This window comes from Mobula hypostoma, chromosome 3, assembly GCF_963921235.1.
Source record: "Mobula hypostoma chromosome 3, sMobHyp1.1, whole genome shotgun sequence".
In the NCBI taxonomy this organism is placed as follows: Eukaryota; Metazoa; Chordata; class Chondrichthyes; order Myliobatiformes; family Myliobatidae; genus Mobula; species Mobula hypostoma.
In genome coordinates this window covers 87,076,431-87,096,674 of record NC_086099.1, presented here as the reverse complement: position 1 = coordinate 87,096,674, position 20,244 = coordinate 87,076,431, and the positions used below count along the sequence as shown (strand labels likewise).

The 20,244-nt window shown below is 42.1% G+C and overlaps 1 protein-coding gene across 4 annotated transcripts in view; it reads right to left on the bottom strand.

Annotated features, from left to right (window-relative positions):
* The window catches only part of LOC134343457 (protein FAM184B-like), a 223,521-nt gene that overhangs the window by 57,753 nt on the left and 145,524 nt on the right, over window positions 1-20,244 (bottom strand). For all 4 annotated transcript variants that reach the window (XR_010017230.1, XM_063042166.1, XM_063042167.1 and 1 more), the window contains exons 5-7: window positions 2,212-2,418; window positions 492-602; window positions 272-412 (exon numbers count right to left, since the gene is read on the bottom strand). Coding sequence is in view for 3 of the 4 variants with exons in the window: in XM_063042166.1 (XP_062898236.1) it covers window positions 272-412; window positions 492-602; window positions 2,212-2,418 (459 nt within the window). In the remaining variant the exon portion in view is untranslated. The remainder of the gene's footprint in view (window positions 1-271; window positions 413-491; window positions 603-2,211; window positions 2,419-20,244) is intronic.

The following is a 20,244-nucleotide window of genomic DNA, read 5'->3' as shown; positions in this document are numbered from 1 at the left end:
CTTCAAATGTTGTAATAAACTGCGATTTGACATGGAAGCTGGCTGGATAATTGCCTTTGCTCCAAATGTCATATTTGATATCAGTCCAAGTATCAGTGATTTAAAGATAGCTCATTCCAACATAGTTACTATAAATACTGATCACATTACAAATATGAGCAAAATTTTGTAGCATGCATCTTGGACTGCAACCATCCTTACAGTTAATCCATTCCCACTGCAATGTACAACTAATTTTAGCTAAATTACCACCTCTGATACGCACACTCACCTGCAGCTCTGATATCTTGTTGAGTGCCTGCTCCCGATCCTTCAGTACACTTTCATAACTTGCTTGCAGTTGTGTACAGTGAGGTACAGGGTGTTCTATGCCTTTATCTCTCTGCTCCATTACGTTTTCCATCCTAGAAATCTAGAAAGCCAACCAATGTTGAGTAAGAATAAATAGGCTGAGCAGTTTTTCACCTGCAGGTAATTCTAGGGGGACTCACCTGCTGTAGAGAGTCCTGAAGTCTGTCGTAAAGTACCTCCTTTTCTTTCTCTAACAGACGCCTTTCGTTCTCGACTTTGATGTTAATTTCATCCAGCTGATTTTGTAGTTCCTGCAGTACCAATGTTAGTTATTGTAGATGTAAACCTTACATTATCATTTTGCAAAATCAAATTATTTGAATTAACTGTCTAAAAACAATCTTCCATAACAGTAACTAAAACTGAACCACCCACAGCAAAGGTTACACAGCCTGTATAAAGTATGGCATTAGCTTTCAGGGACTGATATCTTCTGCGGTAACTACCACGTCTTTTGTTGCTGTAAGATTCACCATGAAATGAACTGTCATAAAAAATCCTGTAATTGAAGTGGGAGGAGTGGTTACCACCTACAGCAATCCTTGAATGTTTTATATCCCTTCAGCTTGATTGGTTTCAATGTTGGTTTCCAAAACCAGACAGGGTAGCACTTGGGTGGAATTAAAACACATCAACGTGTCAGCCTCGACCTGGCTCAGCCACAAGCCATGAATACTATTCCACTGCACACCTATGACATTTGCAAGTCCCATGCAAACCACAAAGTGCACAGACTGGTAAAGATCACTTGCAGCCTATATGGTCTGGAAATATATTGCTGAACTATCTGCATCCTTCCTTTGGAAAAGAATATTAATTAATTATTAAGCATTTCTTTCCACTGGTCTGAGGGAGATAAGGTTTGGATTTCCCCCGGGATAACCAATTTCCCCCGGGATCAATAAAGTATGACTATGACTATGATTTCCAAACCAGATTTCATGGTTTTAAATCCTGTTAATTAAATCCTGTTTTAATTATTTCTTATTTTTACATACATTACCTATAAATTTATTTCTGCATTACTTCAGACTATACTACTAACTTCACACCACCCTGCTGTTTTGTGCTAATCTTTGTATTTATTGTTGCATTTATTATTACCGGTTTCTTAAGGTTGTCATAGTTAGAGGAGATAGTGGGGATAAGCTCCCGTTACCTATAAAATGCTTCCTGTGGCATGTGACTCAACTAGCCTCTGACAACCAAGCCTAGCTCCTGGCCTTCATGTGTGGCTTAGCTATTAAGCCCGTCAGAACTGTTTCTACTGACTGGAGAAGGGGCAAGGGCCTGTTACTGGCACCTTAAAATCATGTGCTTTGAGCAGATGGGTCTCATCAGCCGTGGCTGGCAGCTCATCTAGGAGAAGGAAAACTCTGATCTCAGACCTCTGCTGCCTTGTGACTATACTCACTCATGGGGAAGGCTGAGGGAGTAAATGCTGAAGAAAAATCCACAGCTGGAGTCCCCAAGGCAGTCGTATGTTGAGTTTAATGCTGACTGGCATCTCCTGTGAAGCCACTGGTGCCAAATTGTATCAGCCTCTGCCATTCCTTTAGAGTCATTGGAAGTGTGGAGAGGGGAACCTCGCTGTATGGCCACAACTTGCTCTCCGTATTGTAATGCCCTGGTGTGCATAGTGGCTTGTGTATCATGTAGACAGCTAGGGTGCAACCTTGACCAATGGAGGGTCTCGTATTATCACCATGCCTAATGCTTACACTCTGAACTTAACATGAACAATGAGTTTCATTGTACCCTGGTGTCTATGACATTAAGCTACACTAATATGAATCTGAAGCCGTGTTATACAGTACATCAAATGCAGCATAGGTAAGAAAAGCTCAGGCAACCACGTACCTTCTGCATTCTTTTCCTTTCTAATTCCATCGAGGTCTGTACTGCCTTGATCTCAGTGGTATGCTTCTTTACCAGCTCCTCCAGCCCTTTCATTAGCTGCTCCTTTAGACGAAGCTTCTCCTCTTCTGCCACTCGTTTCAGTTTTTTCAGCTCCTCTTCATGCCTCTTATGAAGTTCCTCTTTTTCACGAGCAAGAGCCTCAATAACCTATAAGATAGCAGGTTCTGAACTGAACTGCTTCAAGGTGAGATGCTGAGGATTCCCAGAATTTACTGAGTTTATTTCAGATTTCCAGTGCCTATGGCTTTTTGTTGAATAAATATAACGTGGAACTAAAGTATCAGCAATTCATAACAATGTTAATGAACTGATCAGTAACAGTTTATATCACATAGCCTCCTTAACAGGTCCCAAAGTGGGTCACTACAGGGAAACACAAACAAAATTGGCCACAACCAACATAAGGAACCAAGCTTTGATCTGAAACTCTGTTTCTCCTTCCACAGATACAGCCTAACCTGCTATGAATTTCTAGCATCTGACTATTATTTTTGACTTCCACATCTCCTATGTCCATTTGGGTTCATCCTAACAAACTGAAATGTGCTGCATGAATAATGGGATCAACTCCCTGGAAATTACTGGTAAATTCTGAGAATTTGGGCAGAGAACTGAGAATGAGAGGAAACCAAGGTGGGAAAGTAGGGACTGAGCAACACAAACCAAAAAAAGAGGGAAAAACACAAACAGGCCTGGATTTGCTTTTATTTATCATTTCTGTAACTTGCTGTGTTTTGCAAAAAGTTATAAAATATTACCTGACTTATATTAGTCTTGTTGAATCAGTGAAATTTACTTGGTTTGAGGCAATACAGCCAGCATAGCTGAATATTTAAAGTTTTAATTTATACAACTTATTTTTAAATCTTTTGATTTTGACTTCCAATTTCTGTTGTTATGAAGCAAATGGTAGGTTGCTGGGTCTACATTTTGGGACTCCTTACTGAAAAAGAATGTAGAAGCACATCCACCAAACATAGCTCTGGATCAAAGGGGAGGCTCATTACTGCTTCCTCAGGGGCAATCGTGATGGGCAATAAATAAAATGGCAACAACCTTAAAGTGAACAACATATGAATTTTGCCCACTCAGTTATGGTGAACGCGTTAACATTTGTATGGTAATCTTGTTGGGAGAAGTTCTATTTGATTTCTCTAGTAGTGGAATTAGGACAAAAACTAAAATGGGTCCATGCATAGTAGCACATGATCAAATACACCATGAAAATTTTACTTGTTTGAGTTTTAAATATTGTTAACAAGGATGAAAATTATTAACCAGAATGATTACAGAAGAAAATTTTGATTGTCTCTCATGTAATTTTTGCTTGTTTTCTTTTAGCAGGAGCAGTTTACCAAGACTAAATTAGATTTGACTGATTTGGCCTTTACTGCTTACAAGTGTAATTTAAAATAACCAGCATTGATGCATTAGGTTCTTTGATGCGCAATTGCATCGTGGATGTAAGATTAACAGGGTGTTTTTTTATTACAAATGACATTGCAGAAGAGATGAAGAAATTTATTCTGGTCATGTCTGTGCCAGGAGGTGAAATATTTGAAGAATTGGTTAAATTAGCTGAACTAGTGTCCCACACCCAGTACTATAGTGCAAGGAAACAAGTTCAGCAGCTGGAATCAGTATCCAGATGAAGCTACTGCTGATGTTACAGCCAATTCAAGATGGATTACTGAGCAACGGGAGTTTGAAACTAAACTGATAAGATTTTCCTGTGACTGCACAGTCTGTAGAATCTGGGGCATGGCAGCTGCTCAGTGAGAAGAAACTGAATTTTTTACCAGGTACCAAGCAACCATGAAATCTGCAACACCCCTACCCAGCAAAAGGCTCAGACTGTCGACATGACAGTGCCCAGCTTTTCAGAACCTTTGAGAAAATGAAAAACTGCTTGAAAGGGAAATGTTATGAATGTGCTATCATGTGAACTGGAGCTAATGTCAAGTCAAGTTTATTGTCATTTTACTATATACATGCATATAATGTATATAACCACATAATGTATATAGAAATGAGACGTTTCTCCAAACCAGGGTGTAAAGCACAGTAGTACACATAATACACAATAACTTATGAAGGTAAGGAAAAAATCTACAGACGAATCACACATAAGTAACAAATTAAAGCACATCAATATAAAATATTGTACTGGAACAGATTAACCAGTGACACTTCGAATATGATGTGACAGGGAGTTCAGAAGCCTGATGGCCTGGGGGAAGAAACTGTTTCTCATGCCGACTGTTCTTGTCTTTATGCTTCGGCGTCTCCTGCCTGATGGTAGAAAGTCAAGGAGGATGCTGGAAGGATGGCTAGGATCCTTATTAATACTAAGGGCCCAGAGGACACAGCGCTTCTGATAAATGTCTCTGATGGATGGTAGGGAGACCACGATGATCCTCTCAGCCGTTCTCACAGTCCTTTGTAGGGGCATCTGGTCTGATGCTCGACTGCTCCCATACCAGATGGAGATGCAACTTGTCAGGATGCTCTCAATGGTACTCCTGCAAAATGTAGTTAAGATGGGGAAGGGGGAGGATCCTTGCTTGCCTCAACCTTCTTAGGAAATGAAAGCGCTGCTGTGCCTTCTTGTTCGGAGAAGTGATATTAAGGGACCAGGTGAGGTCATCGTGATGTGAACTCCCAGGAACTTGGTGCATGTTACTCTCTCTACAGAGAAGCAGAGGGGGATGGTTTGGCTGTACCTTCCTGAAGTTCACAATGATTTCCTTTGTCTTCTCCACATTCAGGATTAGATTGTTCTTCTCACACCAATCCATCGGCCGCTCCATTTCTTCTCTATACTCCAACTTGTCATCGTTCTTGATGAGGCCAGTCACTGTTGTGTCAACTGCAAACTTAATGACAGGTTTGAGCTGAATCCTGCGACACAGTCATGTGTCAGCAGTGTGAACAGCAGCGGGCTGAGCACACAGCCCTGGGGAGCGCCAGTGCTCAGTGTAATGGGACGAGAGACATCGCTGCTCACACGGACTGACTGTGGCCTTACTGTTAAGTTCAGTATCCAGTTTCAGAGGGAGAGGTTAAGACTCAGCGAGGACAGTTTCCCCATCAGTTTCTGGGGCATGATGCTGTTGAATACCGAACTGAGTCTATAAACAGCAATCTGGCATATGAGACCCCATTTTCCAGGTGGGGCAGGATAGAGTGGAAGGCAGAAGCTTTTGCATCATCACTGGATCAATTTCTGTAATAAGCAAATTGGAAAGGGTCCAGTGTATCCGGGAGAAAGGCTTTAATGTGCTCCATGACCAGCTGCTCAAAGCATTTTATAATGGTTGATGTTAATGCCACCGGACGTTAGTCACTTAGGCAGGTTACAATTGCATTTTTTGGCACTGGAATAAAGGTTGCCACCTTGAAAACTGAGGGGACAATGGATTGTTCCAGACAGATGTTGACTATACCCATCAGCACCTCTGTCAGCTGAGCTGCGCAATCTTTCAGAACCTGACCTGGTATATTATTGGGCGTTGCAGCTTTGTGTGGAGTGACTCTGTCCAGGGCCTTCCACACCTTAGCTTCAGCCAGATGGTGTATTTGATTTCCTAGTGGGAAGGGTGCCTTCCTCACCAGCACATTGCTCTGCACATCAAACCAGGTGTACGAGACATTCAACTTGTCAGGGAGTGAAGCATCCTGGTCATTGACGTGCATGGTAGATTTGTAATCTATAATCCTCTGAATTCCCTGCCATGTGTGCCTTGTGTCTCTGGTATCACAGAAGTGGCTGTAAATTAGAATGCTCCCATTCTGCCTTCCTGATAGAGTGGAGCTGTTGCATCCCTGATCTAAAGGCAGTGGCAGCATCACCATCCCTCAGCTGTGCATGGACCTCTGCATTAAGCCATGGCTTCTGATTTTCCCTCACCTGGATGTGTTTTGTCATAGTAACATTCTCAGTGCGCTTCTCTATGTCGCTGATCACAGAATCTACATATTCCTCGATGTTAACATGGTTGCCATAGGTAGCAGCCTCCATGAATATCCTCCAGTTCGTATTATCAAAAAATCCTATAGTTCAGAGATTGCACCCTCAGGCCATGTTTTCCCACCTTTGGAACTGGTTTGATCGGTTTGATCACTGGTTTGTATGCTGAAATTAGCATTACAGGTAGGTGATCTGAGAGTCCAGTGTAAGGTCAAGGGACTGATTTATAGGCACCTGGTATGTTAATGTAAAACAGGTCTACTGTATTTTCACCTCTGGTAGCAAAATGAACATGCCGGTGGAATTTAGGCAGGACTGTTTTTAGGTTTCATGGTTACTTCTGGGGTGCCTAGGCGCAACTCAAGTAGCATCAGTACTCTCAATGGATACTACTAAATATTCTCGCTTCAGTATGATGCAGCTAAAAAGCACAACTGCTTCCAAGGTCAGTACAGTCAACAAAGATGTCTTAATGCGTTTAAATGAACTATCGCTGCTTAAAACCGATGGAAACAACACCGATTGTGGTCCGAAGTGCCCATGGAGGACACCTCGGAGGAACCGCAGGCGTAGATCAGGGTTACAAGTGTATTTAAGGAAATGGGGTTTTAAAATCCCTATACCGACTATTTTGCTGGCGAATGTGCAGTCTCTGGTGAATAAAATCAATGATCTCAGAGCTAGGTGCTGAACCAGAGGGACATTAGGACTGTGTGTGTCCTTTGTTTCATGGAATCCTGTTTAACCCCTTCGGTACTGGATGCAGCAATTCAGATCAATGGGTTTACTATACACCGTCAGGAAAGATCTATAGAGTCTCAAAAGTAGAGGTGGAGGAGTATGCCTCATGATCAATTCTTCTTGGTGCACAAATATATCAGTGCTGTCCCAATTCTGCTCACCCCAGACAAGGAATATCTAGCAGTTAAGTGCCGTCCTTTTTACCTACCACGGGAGTTCTCTGGGGTCATTTTGGTAGCAGTTTATATTCCACCTTAGGCCAATGTCAATCAGGCTTTAGATGACCTGAACAATGGGATCAACATGCACGAAACAGCGCACCCTAACTCCTTCACCATCGTTTTGGGAGATTTTAACCAGGCCAGTCTAAAAAAATCACTAAGCAACTACCATCAACAGATCACTTGCAAAACGGGAGGAAACAACACACTGGACCATTGCTACACCACCATCAAGAATGCCTACCGTGCTATTCCACACCCTCACTTTGGGCAGACTGATTACCTGGCTGTACTTCTACTCCCTGAGTATAAGCAGAGACTGAAGACTGCAGCACCAGTAGTGAGGACCAAGAAGATATGGACAAGGGAAGCACAGGAGCACTTACAGGACTGCTTTGAATCGGTCGACTGGACTGTATTCAGGGATTCATCTTTGAATCTGGATGAGTATGCTGCAGTTGTCACCAACTTCATTAAAACCTGTGTGGATGAGTGTGTGCCTACACAGACATTCCCAAACCAAAAGCCGTGGATGAACCAGGAGCTACGTCGTCTGCTGAAGGCTAAATCTGTGGCATTTGAGTCTAGCAACCCAGGCCTGCAACCAGGGCTATCTCCAGGGTTAAGAGACAATTTCAAATGAGGTTGGAGGTGATATCAGATGCACAACTCTGGCAGGGTCCGCAAGACATTACTTTCTACAAAGCGAAACCCAGTAGTATGAATGGCAACAATACTTCACTACCAGATGAACGCAACACCTTCTATCTACGCTTTGAAAGAGAGAACACAACTACAGCTGTGAAGATCCCTGCTGCACCTGATGACCCTGTGATCTCTGTCTCAGAGGCCAATGTTAGACTGTCTTTAAAGAGAGTGAACCCTCGCAAGGCAGGAAGTCCTGATGGAGTACCTGGTAAGGCTCTGAAATCTGTGCCAACCAACTAGCGGGAGAATTCAAGGACATTTTCAATCTCTCACTGCTACGGGTGGAAGTTCCCATTGCTTCAAAAAGGCAATAATTATACCACTGCCTAAGAAAAATAATGTGAGCTGCCTTAATGACTATCGCCTAGTAGCACTCATATTGACAGTGATGAAATGCTTTGAGGTTGGTCATGACTAGACTGAACTCCTGCCTCAGCAAGGACCTGGACTCATTGCCTTTTTCCTACTGCCACAATAGGTCAACGGCAGATGCAATCTCAACGGTTCTCCACACGGCTTTAGACCACCTGGACAACACAAACACCTATGTCAGGATGATGTTCATCTACTATAGCTCAGCATTTAATACCATCATTCCCATAATCCTGATTGGGAAGTTACAGAACATGGGCCTCTGTACCTCCCTTTGCAATTAGATCCTCGACTTCCTAACCGGAAGAACACAGTCTGTACGGATCAGTGATAACATATCCTCCTTGCTGGCGATCAACACTGGCACACCTCAGGGGTGTGTGCTTAGCCCACTGCTCTACTCTCTATATACATACGACTGTGTGGCTAGGCATAGCTCAAATACCATCTATAAATTTGCTGACGATAGAACCATTGTTGATAGAATCTCAGGTGGTGATGAGAGGGCGTACAGGAGTGAGATATGCCAACTAGTGGAATGGTGCTGCAGCAACAACCTGGCACTCAATGTCAGTAAGACAAAAGAGCTGATTGTGGACTTCAGGAAGGGTAAGATGAAGGAATACATACCAATCCTTATAAAGGGATCAGAAGTGGAGAGAGTGAGCAGCGTCAAGTCCTGGGTGTCAAGATCTCTGAGGATCTAACCTGGTCCCAACATATTGATGTAGTTATAAAGAAGGCAAGACAGCAGCTATACTTTATTAGGAGTTTGAAGAGATTTGGCATGTCAACAAATACACTCAAAAACTTCTGTAGTTGTACTGTGGAGAACATTCTGACAGGCTGCATCACTGTCTGGTATAGAGGGGCTACTGCACAGAACTGAAATAAGCTGCAGAAGGTTGTAAATCTAGTCAGCTCCATCTTGGGCACTAGCCTACAGAGTAGCCAGGATATCTTTAGGGAGCGGTGTTTTAGAAAGGCAGCGTCCATTATTAAGGACCTTCAGTACCCAGGGCATGCCCTTTTCTCACTGTTACCATCAGGTAGGAGGTACAGAAGCCTGAAGGCACACACTCAGTGATTCAGGAACAGCTTATTCCCCTCTGCCATCCGGTTCCAAAATGGACATTGAAGCTTTGGACACTGCCTCACTTTTTAAAAAATATACAGTATTTCTGTTTTTGCACGTCTTAAAAAATCTATTCAATATCCTTGTAACACGCTGTAAAGTTTCACTACTAATGTAACAGCTTCTCTGTAATGTTCCACTGCTGAGGTAATGGTTTCTCTGTACCAGCAATGTTTGGGTTATGGCTAGAGGTAACGGGGCATGCTAGCCAATGAGCGGGATGTTGTTCTTTCTTGTGGGTCTGGGAACTGGGAATTCGCGGTCTTTTGCCGGGGGAGAGATGAAGAGAGAAGACGCAAATAGAGAGAGTTGGTGGACCTCAGACAGAGTGGATTTGGAGTGAGGATCCGAAGGTCAGTGATGATCAGAGCAGGTCGATGGTGGATGAGCAGCCTTATCAGTGAGCTCCAACGTTGTGCATTAGACTGTTTTAGAATGAGCCCTTTTTCTTTTTTTTGTTTTCTTTACTAACCATAGAGTCAAATTAAGAATTAAAAAGCTCAGTCATTTAATCACATATTGTGTACTGTTTGTTATTTCATGGTACTGATTTGTAACAGGGGACATCCACCCAAATGAGATTTCTTAAGTTTGGCCGGGCTGTAGGGGGCTACCATCCCCTATATTAAGCCACCAGCCGAAGCGAGAGTTACATATATTATTGATTTACTTGTTTATTTATTGTTATGATGTTTTATTTTATTTATTATTATTATGTTTTCTCTGCTAGATTATGTATTGCATTACCCTGCTGCTGCTAAGTTAACAAATTTCACGTCACATGCCGGTGATAATAAAGCCAATTCTGATAAAATCGCCTGCAATAATGAGGATCCCATCGGGGTGTTTGGTTTGAAAGCCACTGATGGCGTTGTAGAGCTCAAGCATTGCCTCGCTGGCATTAGCAGAGGGGGGGATATATACAGATACCAACACAATTGTAGTGAACTCCCTCAGCATATAAAATGGTCTGGACTTCACAAAAATGAACTCAATCATCGGCGATCAGAGGGATGTCACTGCTAAAGCATCTGCAAACCAGTTCTTGTTTATGTAAATACAGTTATCACCACCGCGGGTCTTTCCTGAGATCACTGGATTCCTGTCAGCCTGAAACGCATTGAAATGCTCCTGCTAGATGGCCGCAGACATAATCTGTGCAGACGTAAGGCTGTTTGCCATAACTGTAGTGTCAAGGGTCATCACGTCAGCAGTTCACTTGAAAACGAAGGTTAAGACAAACTCAAGCAACTATGCAAGGTGAGGACTATGGGCCAGAATAATGAAGGAAGGTGTATACATGAAGCAGATGATAACATAAATGGATCATATAGACTGTTGACATGATGTAAAAGATCTACTGAACCTTTCCTAATGCTGGTACATACTGAGTTTAAGATGTTAATGCACTTGACTCTGGTGACAGTGTGTTGATGTTACATGAGCAGGGATTTAAGAGCATTTGTCATTGGGTACTCTGGAGCTCACAGCTGTCTGTCTTCATTCATATTTACCATGGGGGAAAGGATTAAGGTGTAAGGGCTGGTACACCAAACCAGTAATTGATGATCTGTTTGCTTTGCTAAAGAGGAGGGCAGAAGGTTATGATGTTTAATTTGTCACATGCATACCAGAAGATTGCCTCTGGCACCAAGGTTCAAAGAAAAACTCAACAATGCATATTTCTCTTTGACTAATCAAAAGTGCAGACTGCTTTTGGGAGAGCATAAACTGCGGACAACAGATTGTATGAATCAAGGTCTCCCAGGGTCCTTAGCTACCTAGATTATATCTTGGTGCTGGAAAAGACAGAGGAAGAACACAAAGAGAATCTTGGTGGTTTAGTTCATTTCTGGAAAGTGCAGTTGAGTATGTGTATCTTTGTTACCACAGGGGAAGCCGATTTTGGCTGTAAGATGGATGCTGAAAGGCACCACCCAGCTAAGCACAATGTTGGGTGCACCTTGTCTGCCCAACTTGACAGAAGTGAATATTTATGCTGGATGTTTCAATTCTTGTGGATATGTCCTGCAATCTCTCAGTAGAAGTTGCTGAATCACCAGTCAGCATAGAGATGTGTGAAGAAACATGAGGCAGTGTTCTGAGAGTCAAAGTAGCTGCTTCTGTTTCAGTGCTTTTTGTTCCTTATCATCCAGTGAATCTATTTCTACTGCCCTCTGATGCATTACCCGATGACATATCATTGTATGAGGAGGGAGCAGAATAACTGATTGGCTTTGCATCAAAGTCCCTTACCATGGTACAGCAATGATACTCAGAAAACCTAACATAGCATCTGTTGAGATGAAATTCCACAAAAGCTGTATGGAACGAACTTTATGATTTCCATGAAGTACTTGGGCATATCTTAGAGTCACAGAGGCAGAGAATCATAGAGTATGACAGCACGGAAACAGGCCATTCAGCTGAACAGCTATTCTGCCTAGTCATGATGCACTGAACCTAGACAATAGTCCTCCATATCCCTCCCATCCATCTACTTATCCAAACTCCTCTTAAATGTTGCAATCAAAACCGCATCCACCACTCCCGCTGGCAGCTTGTTCCACACGCATGCCATCCTCTTAGTGAAGAAGTTCTGTTGTGTATTTGAGTAATTTTGTAAATATACTGTTTGATTAAGCATTCTCTGGTTGTCTAAACACTTCATTACAGGTTATATGTAAAAGTGCGTACATCGTTATGCAACCATGTCGTAAGTGTGCTCCTCACTAAAGAAGAACTAAGCATACCTGAGTTTATTCCTGGGCTCCCGTATTTTTCTTTCAATTAATTTCTGGAGTTACAAAACATAAAAAGATCCCTTTCAGAGTCTCCTTAATTATTTCATCTTTCACCCTTAACCTATGACTGTACTGCTAGTCTCACCCAACCTCAGTGGAAAAAGCCTGAATGCATTTACCCTGTATACCTCTATCAAATCTCCCCTCATTCTACTGCGGTCCAGTGAATAGAGTCCTAAACTATTTAATCTTTCCCTATAACTCAGGTCCCCCAAAGTCGCAGCAACATCATTATTCTTTCCTGCATGTAGGTGAACAGAACTGCACACAATACTCCAAATTTTGCTTCACCAACATCTTATATAACATCAAAATCCCAACTCAGTACTCTGAGTATCGAACCAGAGTGCGCAATACTTTGATTTATGAAGCCCAATGTGCTAAAAGCTCTCTTTACAACCCTATCTACCCGTGACACCACTTTCAAGGAATAATGAGTTTGTATTCCCAGATCTTTTTATTCTACTGCACTTCTCAAAATCTTACCGTTCACTGCCTATGTCTTACCCTGGATTGTCCTCCTAAAGTGAATGGCTCATATTTGTCTACTCTAACCAACTTCCACAGAAGTACTACTGAAAGCATCCTGACTGCATTATGATTTGGTACTGTCAAAGTGTAAGAAACTCAGCCTAATACATCACAAGTGATCCCTCTCCATGTTTATACTGTATGATAATACTATGTGCCTGTGATGCTGTTGCTAGCAAGTTTTTCATTGTAGCTATGCATACATGCTTGACTTCATCTTTGGTCCATCCACAACAAGCAGGATTTTCCAGTGGCCAATCATTTTAATTCCACTGCCCATTTCCATTCCGACATAACACCATAAGACATAGGATAATAACAAGGCCATTCAGCCTACTGAGTCTGCTCTGTCATTCCATTATGGCTGATTTGTTATCCCTCTCAACTCCATTCTCTTGCCTTCTCCCCATAATCTTTGATACTCTTACCAATCAAGTACCTATCACTGTCTGACTAAAGAAATTCCTCCCCTTCTCTGTTCTAAAGGGAAGTCCTTTAATTCTGAGGCTGTGCCCTCTGGTGCCAGACTCCTCCACTACAGCAAACATCCTTTCTACATCCACTATATCTAGGCCATTCAATGTTCAATAGGGTTCAATGAGATCTTCCCCTCATTTTTCTAATCTCCAGCAAGTACAAACCCAGAGTCATCAGACACACACTTTCATTCCCCAGATCATTATCATGAACCTCCCCTGGACCCTCTCCACTGCCACATCCTTTGTTAGATAAAGGGCCAAAACTGCTCACTATTCTCTAAATGTGGGCTGACCAATGTCTTATAAAGCCTCAGCATTACATCTTTGCTTTTATAGAGTCACAGAGTCATAGAAAAGTACAGCACAAAAACAGGCCCTTCAGCCCATCTAGTCCATGCCAAACCATTTAATCTGTCAACTCTCATCGACCTGCACCCAGACCACAGTTCTCCATATCCCTACCATCCATGTACCTGTCCAAACTTCTCTTAAACATTGAGATCAAGCTTGCATGCGCCACTTGCACTGGCAGCTCATTCCACATTCTCATGACCCTTTAAGTGTAGAAGTTTCCTCTCATGTTCCCCTAAAACTTTTCACCTTCAACCCATGACCTCTAGTTGTAGTCCCACCCAACATCAGTGCAAAAAGCCTGCTTGCACTTACTGTCTATACCCCTCATAATGTTATATACCTCTATCAAATCTCCCCTCAATCTTCTATGTTCCAAGGAATAAATTCCTAACCTATTCAATCTTTCCTTATAACTCAGGTCCTCCAGCCCCAGCAACATCTTGTAAATTTTCTCTGTACTCTTTCAACCTTATTTACATCTTTCCTGTAGGTAGGTGACCAAAATTGCTCCACAATACTCCAAATTAGGCCTCACCAACGTCTTATACGACTTCAAAATAACATCCCATCTCCTCTATTCAATACTTTGATTTATGAAGGGTAACGTGCCAAAAGCTTTCTTTACGACCCTACCTACCTGTGCTGCCACTTTCAATGAATTACGAGCCTGTATTCCCAGATCCCTTTGAAGTACCACACTCCTCAGTGCTCTACCATTCTCTGTGTAAGACCTAACATGGTTGGTCCTACCTCACAATGGTCTGCTTTAAGTTCCATCTGCCATTTTTCAGTCCATTTTTCCAGACAGTCCAGATCCTGTAGCAAGCTCTGATTGTCTTCCTCAATGTCCACTACACTCCCAATCTTGGTATCATTCACAAATTTGATGATCCAGTTAACCACATTATCATCATTGATATAGATTACAAACAACAATGAACCCAGCACTGAACCCTGTGGCACTCCACTGGTCACAGGCCTTCAGTCAGAGCGGCAACCATTTACTACTACTCTCTGGCTTTTGTGACAAAAGACCAAGTTATCAGAAGATTGATGCCGATAAAAGAGACAATGGGGAAACATTCAAAATGCTAATATGAAAGACGAGAGAGATTAACGAAAAGAGACACAGTTCCAAGTATTGTCAGACCGGTTGCTTTGAACCTGCACTGTTTGAAGTTTGGACAGGCGATACCCCAGCAGGGGGATAAAAGGAACAGGTTCGCTAAGGCAAGGGACACCACGACACCATGAGATAACGAGACCCCGGAAGTGCGGTGCCCCCCCACAAGTTGGTGGGAGTTTTCGAGTACAGGATCAGGGAGGTACTACTGCAGTTGTACAAGGCCTTGGTGAGACCACACCTGGAGTATTGTGTGCAGTTTTGGTCCCCTAATCTGAGGAAAGACATCCTTGCCATAGAGGGAGTACAAAGAAGGTTCACCAGATTGATTCCTGGGATGGCAGGACTTTCATATGAAGAAAGACTGGATGAACTGGGCTTGTACTCGTTGGAATTTAGAAGATTGAGGGGGGATCTGCTTGAAACGTATAAGATCCTAAAGGGATTGGACAGGCTAGATGCAGGAAGATTGTTCCCGATGTTGGGGAAGTCCAGAACGAGGGGCCACAGTTTGAGGATAGAGGGGAAGCCTTTTAGGACCAAGATTAGGAAAAACTTCTTCACACAGAGAGTGGTGAATCTGTGGAATTCTCTGCCACAGGAAACAGTTGAGGCCAGTTCATTGGCTATATTTAAGAGGGAGTTAGATATGGCCCTTGTGGCTACGGGGATCAGGGGGTATGGAGGGAAGGCTGGGGCGGGGTTCTGAGTTGGATGATCAGCCATGATCATAATAAATGGCAGTGCAGGCTCGAAGGGCCGAATGGCCTACTCCTGCACCTATTTTCTATGTTTCTATGTTTTGGAGGTCTGGTCACGGGACCGACCATAGACGCACAGGGTGAAAAGGTACGATCGGCAGGAACCTGGTGTGTGTGTCCGCCCTTACCTGGGTGCCGGGTTCACCGCAGAAGAACGATCGTATCCGGAACGGAGGGGTCACAGTCGGTGACCTCAGAAGACATTACAAAGGGCTCGCCCGAAAGCTAACTGCGAGGAATATCAAAGGTCTGTTTGAATCCAATTTGAATATCATCATTTGCTCTCTCTCTCTCTCTCTCCCCCCAATGGCACAACAGCGATTACTGCGAACTATACTAAGCTGAACTGAACTCTGCATCACTTGAGACTGATCATTTTACCCCTAGACTGCGGTAGAGCTTGATTGATTCCTATTATCCTAGTTCTGTGTACATGTGTGTTTTACCATTGCTAACCTGTTGCATTTATATCCTTACTATTGGAGTACTGTGTTACTTATTTCTTTAATAAAACTTTCTTAGTTCCAGTAATCCAGACTCCAACTAAGTGGTCCATTTCTGCCGGTTTGGCAACCCAGTTACCGGGTACGTAACACTTCTACCACAAAGCCAATGTCTAATCTCATCTTGAATGCCAAACGACTGAACCTTCTTGACCAACCTCCTATGTGGAACCTTATCAGATGCCTTGCTAATGTCCACGTAGACAGCATACACTACCGTGCCTTTATCAACCTTGCTGGTAACTACCTGGAAAAAATCTTTAAGGTTGGTTAGACACAAAGTCATGTTGACTATCCCTAATCAGCCCATGTCTTTCCAAATGCTCATATATCTGGTCCCTTAGAATACCTTCCAATAACTTGCCCACTACTGATGTCAGGCTCACCAGCCTATAACTGCTTATTTTTAGAGCCTTTCTTATACTGCAGAACAACATTGCCTATCCGTCAACCTTCCAATACTTCACCTGTCGCCAATGACTGATTTTAATATCTCTGCTCGGGCCCTTGCAATTTCTGCAGGCCTCCCACAGAATCTGAGAAATCACCTTGTCAAGCCCTGGGGATTTATCCACCCTAATTTGCCTCAGGACAGCAAATACCTCCTCAGCTGTAATCTGTACAGGGTCCATGAACTTGTTGCTACTTTGCCTCACTTCTAAAGGCAATGTGTCCATCTCCTGAGTAAATACAGATGCAAAAAATCAATTTAGAATCTCCCCCATCTCTCTTGGCTCCATGCATAGATTACCATTCTGATCTTCCAGAGGACCAGTTCTATCCCTTGCAATCCTTTTGCTCTTAACGTATCTGTAGAATCCCTTGGGATTCTCCTTTACCTTGTCTGCTCGGGCAATTTCATACCTTCTTTTAACCCTCCTGATTTTCTTCTTAATTGTTCTCTTGCATTTCTTACACTCCATTAGTACCTCATTTGTTCTTACCTGCCTACACCTGCTATGCACCTCCTTTTTGTTTCTTAACCAGGGCCTCAATATCTCGTGAAAGCCAAGGTTTCCTAAATATGTTACCTTTTTCTTTTATTCTGATAGGCAAAAATAAGCTTTGTATTTTCAAAACTTCACTTTTGAAAGCCTCCCACTTACCAAGTATACCTCTGCCACAAAATTGCTTATCCCAATCCACGTTCTGATACCATCAAAATTGGCCTTTTTTCAATTTAGAATCTCACCCTCTGGACTGGAGCTACCCTTTCCCGTAGTTACTTTGAAACTAATGGCATTATGATCACTAGATACAAAGTGTTCCCCCTACAACTTCTGTCAGCTGCCTTGTCTCATTCCCTAATATTATAGTCCTTTTGAAATGAATGTTAAAATTGCACTTGCCTTCCTTACCACCAGCTCTACCTGCAAATTAACCTTCAGGGAATCCTGCATGAGTATTCCCAAATCTTGTCTGACACCTTGGTCCTGCTGCAATGAGGCCACTCTCACCTTGGAGAAGCAACACCTCAAATTCTGCCTGGCTAATCTCCAACCAGACGACATCGATTTCTCTAACTTCTGGTCATTTCTAACCTTCAATCTTTCTACATTCCCCATTCTGACTTCCCTTCTCATCACTTGCCTATCACCTCCCACTGGTGCCCCTCCCTCCTTCCCTTTTTCCCATGGTTCACTCTCCTCACAAAACACATTTCACAACATATGCCAGTGATATTAAACCTGATTCTGATATCATTGCATATACAGGGTTAGCCCAATGGATAATTTGCACATCAAGTCAAACTTTCTGATGTGCAGAATACAAATTCTTTACAAACTTATCACAATGTTAAACAAGAAAAATAAGCTTGAGAATAGTGCTCAATATGCAACTTATTTTTTTATTCATTCTTTTGGAATCAGGGAGTCACCAGTAAGGCCAACAGTTATTCTTTTCTCATTGTCGCTATCAAGGAGGAGGAACAGGAGCCTGAAGACACACACTCAATGTTTTGGGAATAGCTTCTTCCCCTCCACCATCAGATTTCTAAATGAACTCTACCTCACTACTTTTTGTTCTCTTTTTGCACTACTTATTTAATTCTTTTATGTATATTTCTTATTATAATTCGCTGTTTCTTTATTATTATACATTGGAATGTACTGTTGCTGCATACCAACAAATCTCATGACATTAGTTGTCAGTCTGATGGAAATGTGCCAATTGGAGACCTCTTTTTTTTTTACAAGTACCCTTGACACAATCACCATTTGCTACAAACCCCATAGAAGGTGGTCAACATCTAAAGCAAGGTCAGACTTTCACTGAGGTAAAATAAAATGACCCAATCCCTCAGGATCAATTCTAAGTAAGAAGTGCAAACTCTCCCCAAACTGCTAGACTAAAACTACAGCTTCAGCTTTCAAATCTCCACTGTCTACAGTGCAGCACACAACCAGGAATATAATGCACTAACATACTCAACATAGGAACACACACAAGATGTAAATAATCAAGGTTTGGAGACATATTCAATCATATGTGTAACCCAAAGATCCATTTTTACGAAGAGTCATTAAAGGTTTTGACATGAAGAGTGGAATTTGTTTTAGGAGGGAGTGAAACTCACAGGTGTTTTCTTATAAACATTTGTGGATTTGAAGAAAAAATGGAAAGTAATTCAGTATTTACCAGGCTACCAATCAAGATTGGGTGGAATTAGAAATTGGCAAAAAGTACTGGAAGGAAAAAAAAAGTTGAAAGATCACAAAGAGGGGCTGGCTAATAAAAGATATCAACGGTCAAATGGTGGCTGAAGTCAGAGAATATAACTAGCATTGTTCATCACTATTCATAAAGATGTGGAGTCAGAAATTCCAGAATTTGCAGTAAGACTGAATATGATCTCAAAAGTTAAAACCACAAGAGAAATTGCATTTGGGAGGTTGTTAGGGCCAAAATGGGTATTATTTGGAAATTTTCAGAGTGCTAAATGATTGGATTCAGTGATTATGGATCATAATAGAGATTTTATTCTGACTCTCCTGGAAACAGACTAAATCCAGAAGATTAGAAAATGAAATAAGATTTCCATCTTCATTGATATTGGGATCAGATTATTAGTTAACATGCATCAAAATACAATGAAAAACTAGTCTTTCATTCTGTTCTTACAGATCAAATCATCACAGTGCATTGAGCCAACATAAAGTAAAACAATAACAGGGTGCAGAATGAAGTGCAACAGCTGAAGAGAAACTGCCTTGAAATGAATCCTTGAAATACTTTCCCTGTTTGAGCTGGGTTTGAAAACGTTACAAGGAACCTCTTTTTGAGGCATTAATTTTCCGAAATACCATCAATCTACGACTGGGAAGCCATGCATATTTAACTTAATGCATGTCTTTAAGAAGTGAGCAATGTAACAGATATGGAAGTGATAGTATGTACTGCCTCCCTGAATTTCATACATTCCTGTCATACATGCAAAGTGCATTTATGGAGCTGGTTTAAAGAACTCTATAATAAACTGTGCAGCAAGATGTGTTATGTTTGAACTACACGTTGAGCTTTTTTAAAAAAAATCTTTCTATTTTTATACATCTTCTCAAAACTTTGTGCATTGCAATTCCTTGAGCAAGCATGATACCATTACAATCAACTTTGCCATTATAGCTTCCCTTCATTAACTTCAAAGGTCAAAGTACATTTATTATCAAGTATACAACCTTGAGATTTGTCTCCTTACAGGCAGCCACAAAACAAAGAAGTCCAATAGAACCCCTTTAAACAGAAGACCATCAAACACCCAATGTGCAAAACAAAGGAACGATTCGTGCAAACAATAAAATGCAAGCGTATAACATTCAGAACTAAAGTTCATGCAAGTTAGTTTATAGCCACAAAGCCAGTTCTTTGCTGCAGCTGGTCCAGGAGCCCATTAGTATCAGGCCTCTGACTCAGTTTAGTGCAGACAGGAGTAAACCTTGCTGAACAGCAAGCTGAACACCCGCCTGTCCCTTCTCTGGCCTCGACACCCCAAACTTTTCGTATGGTACAGCACTTAAATCAGCTAAACCTTGGCTCGTTCCTCACTCTCAGACCTGGGCCCTGACACTTCCATACACTCTCAGACCTGGGCCTCACTTTCCCAATCTGGTCCGGTACTTAACTCAGTCAAACATCAGCTTGTTCTTCACTCTTGGGTTTGGGTACCGCTGCCTCGACTCTGCCTTGTCTCACCTCGGATTTACTGCTTCAAATTGGCTACAAGTCCTCTCCAGCAATGGCTAAATATTGTCATGTCTGCACTCTAGAGCCTG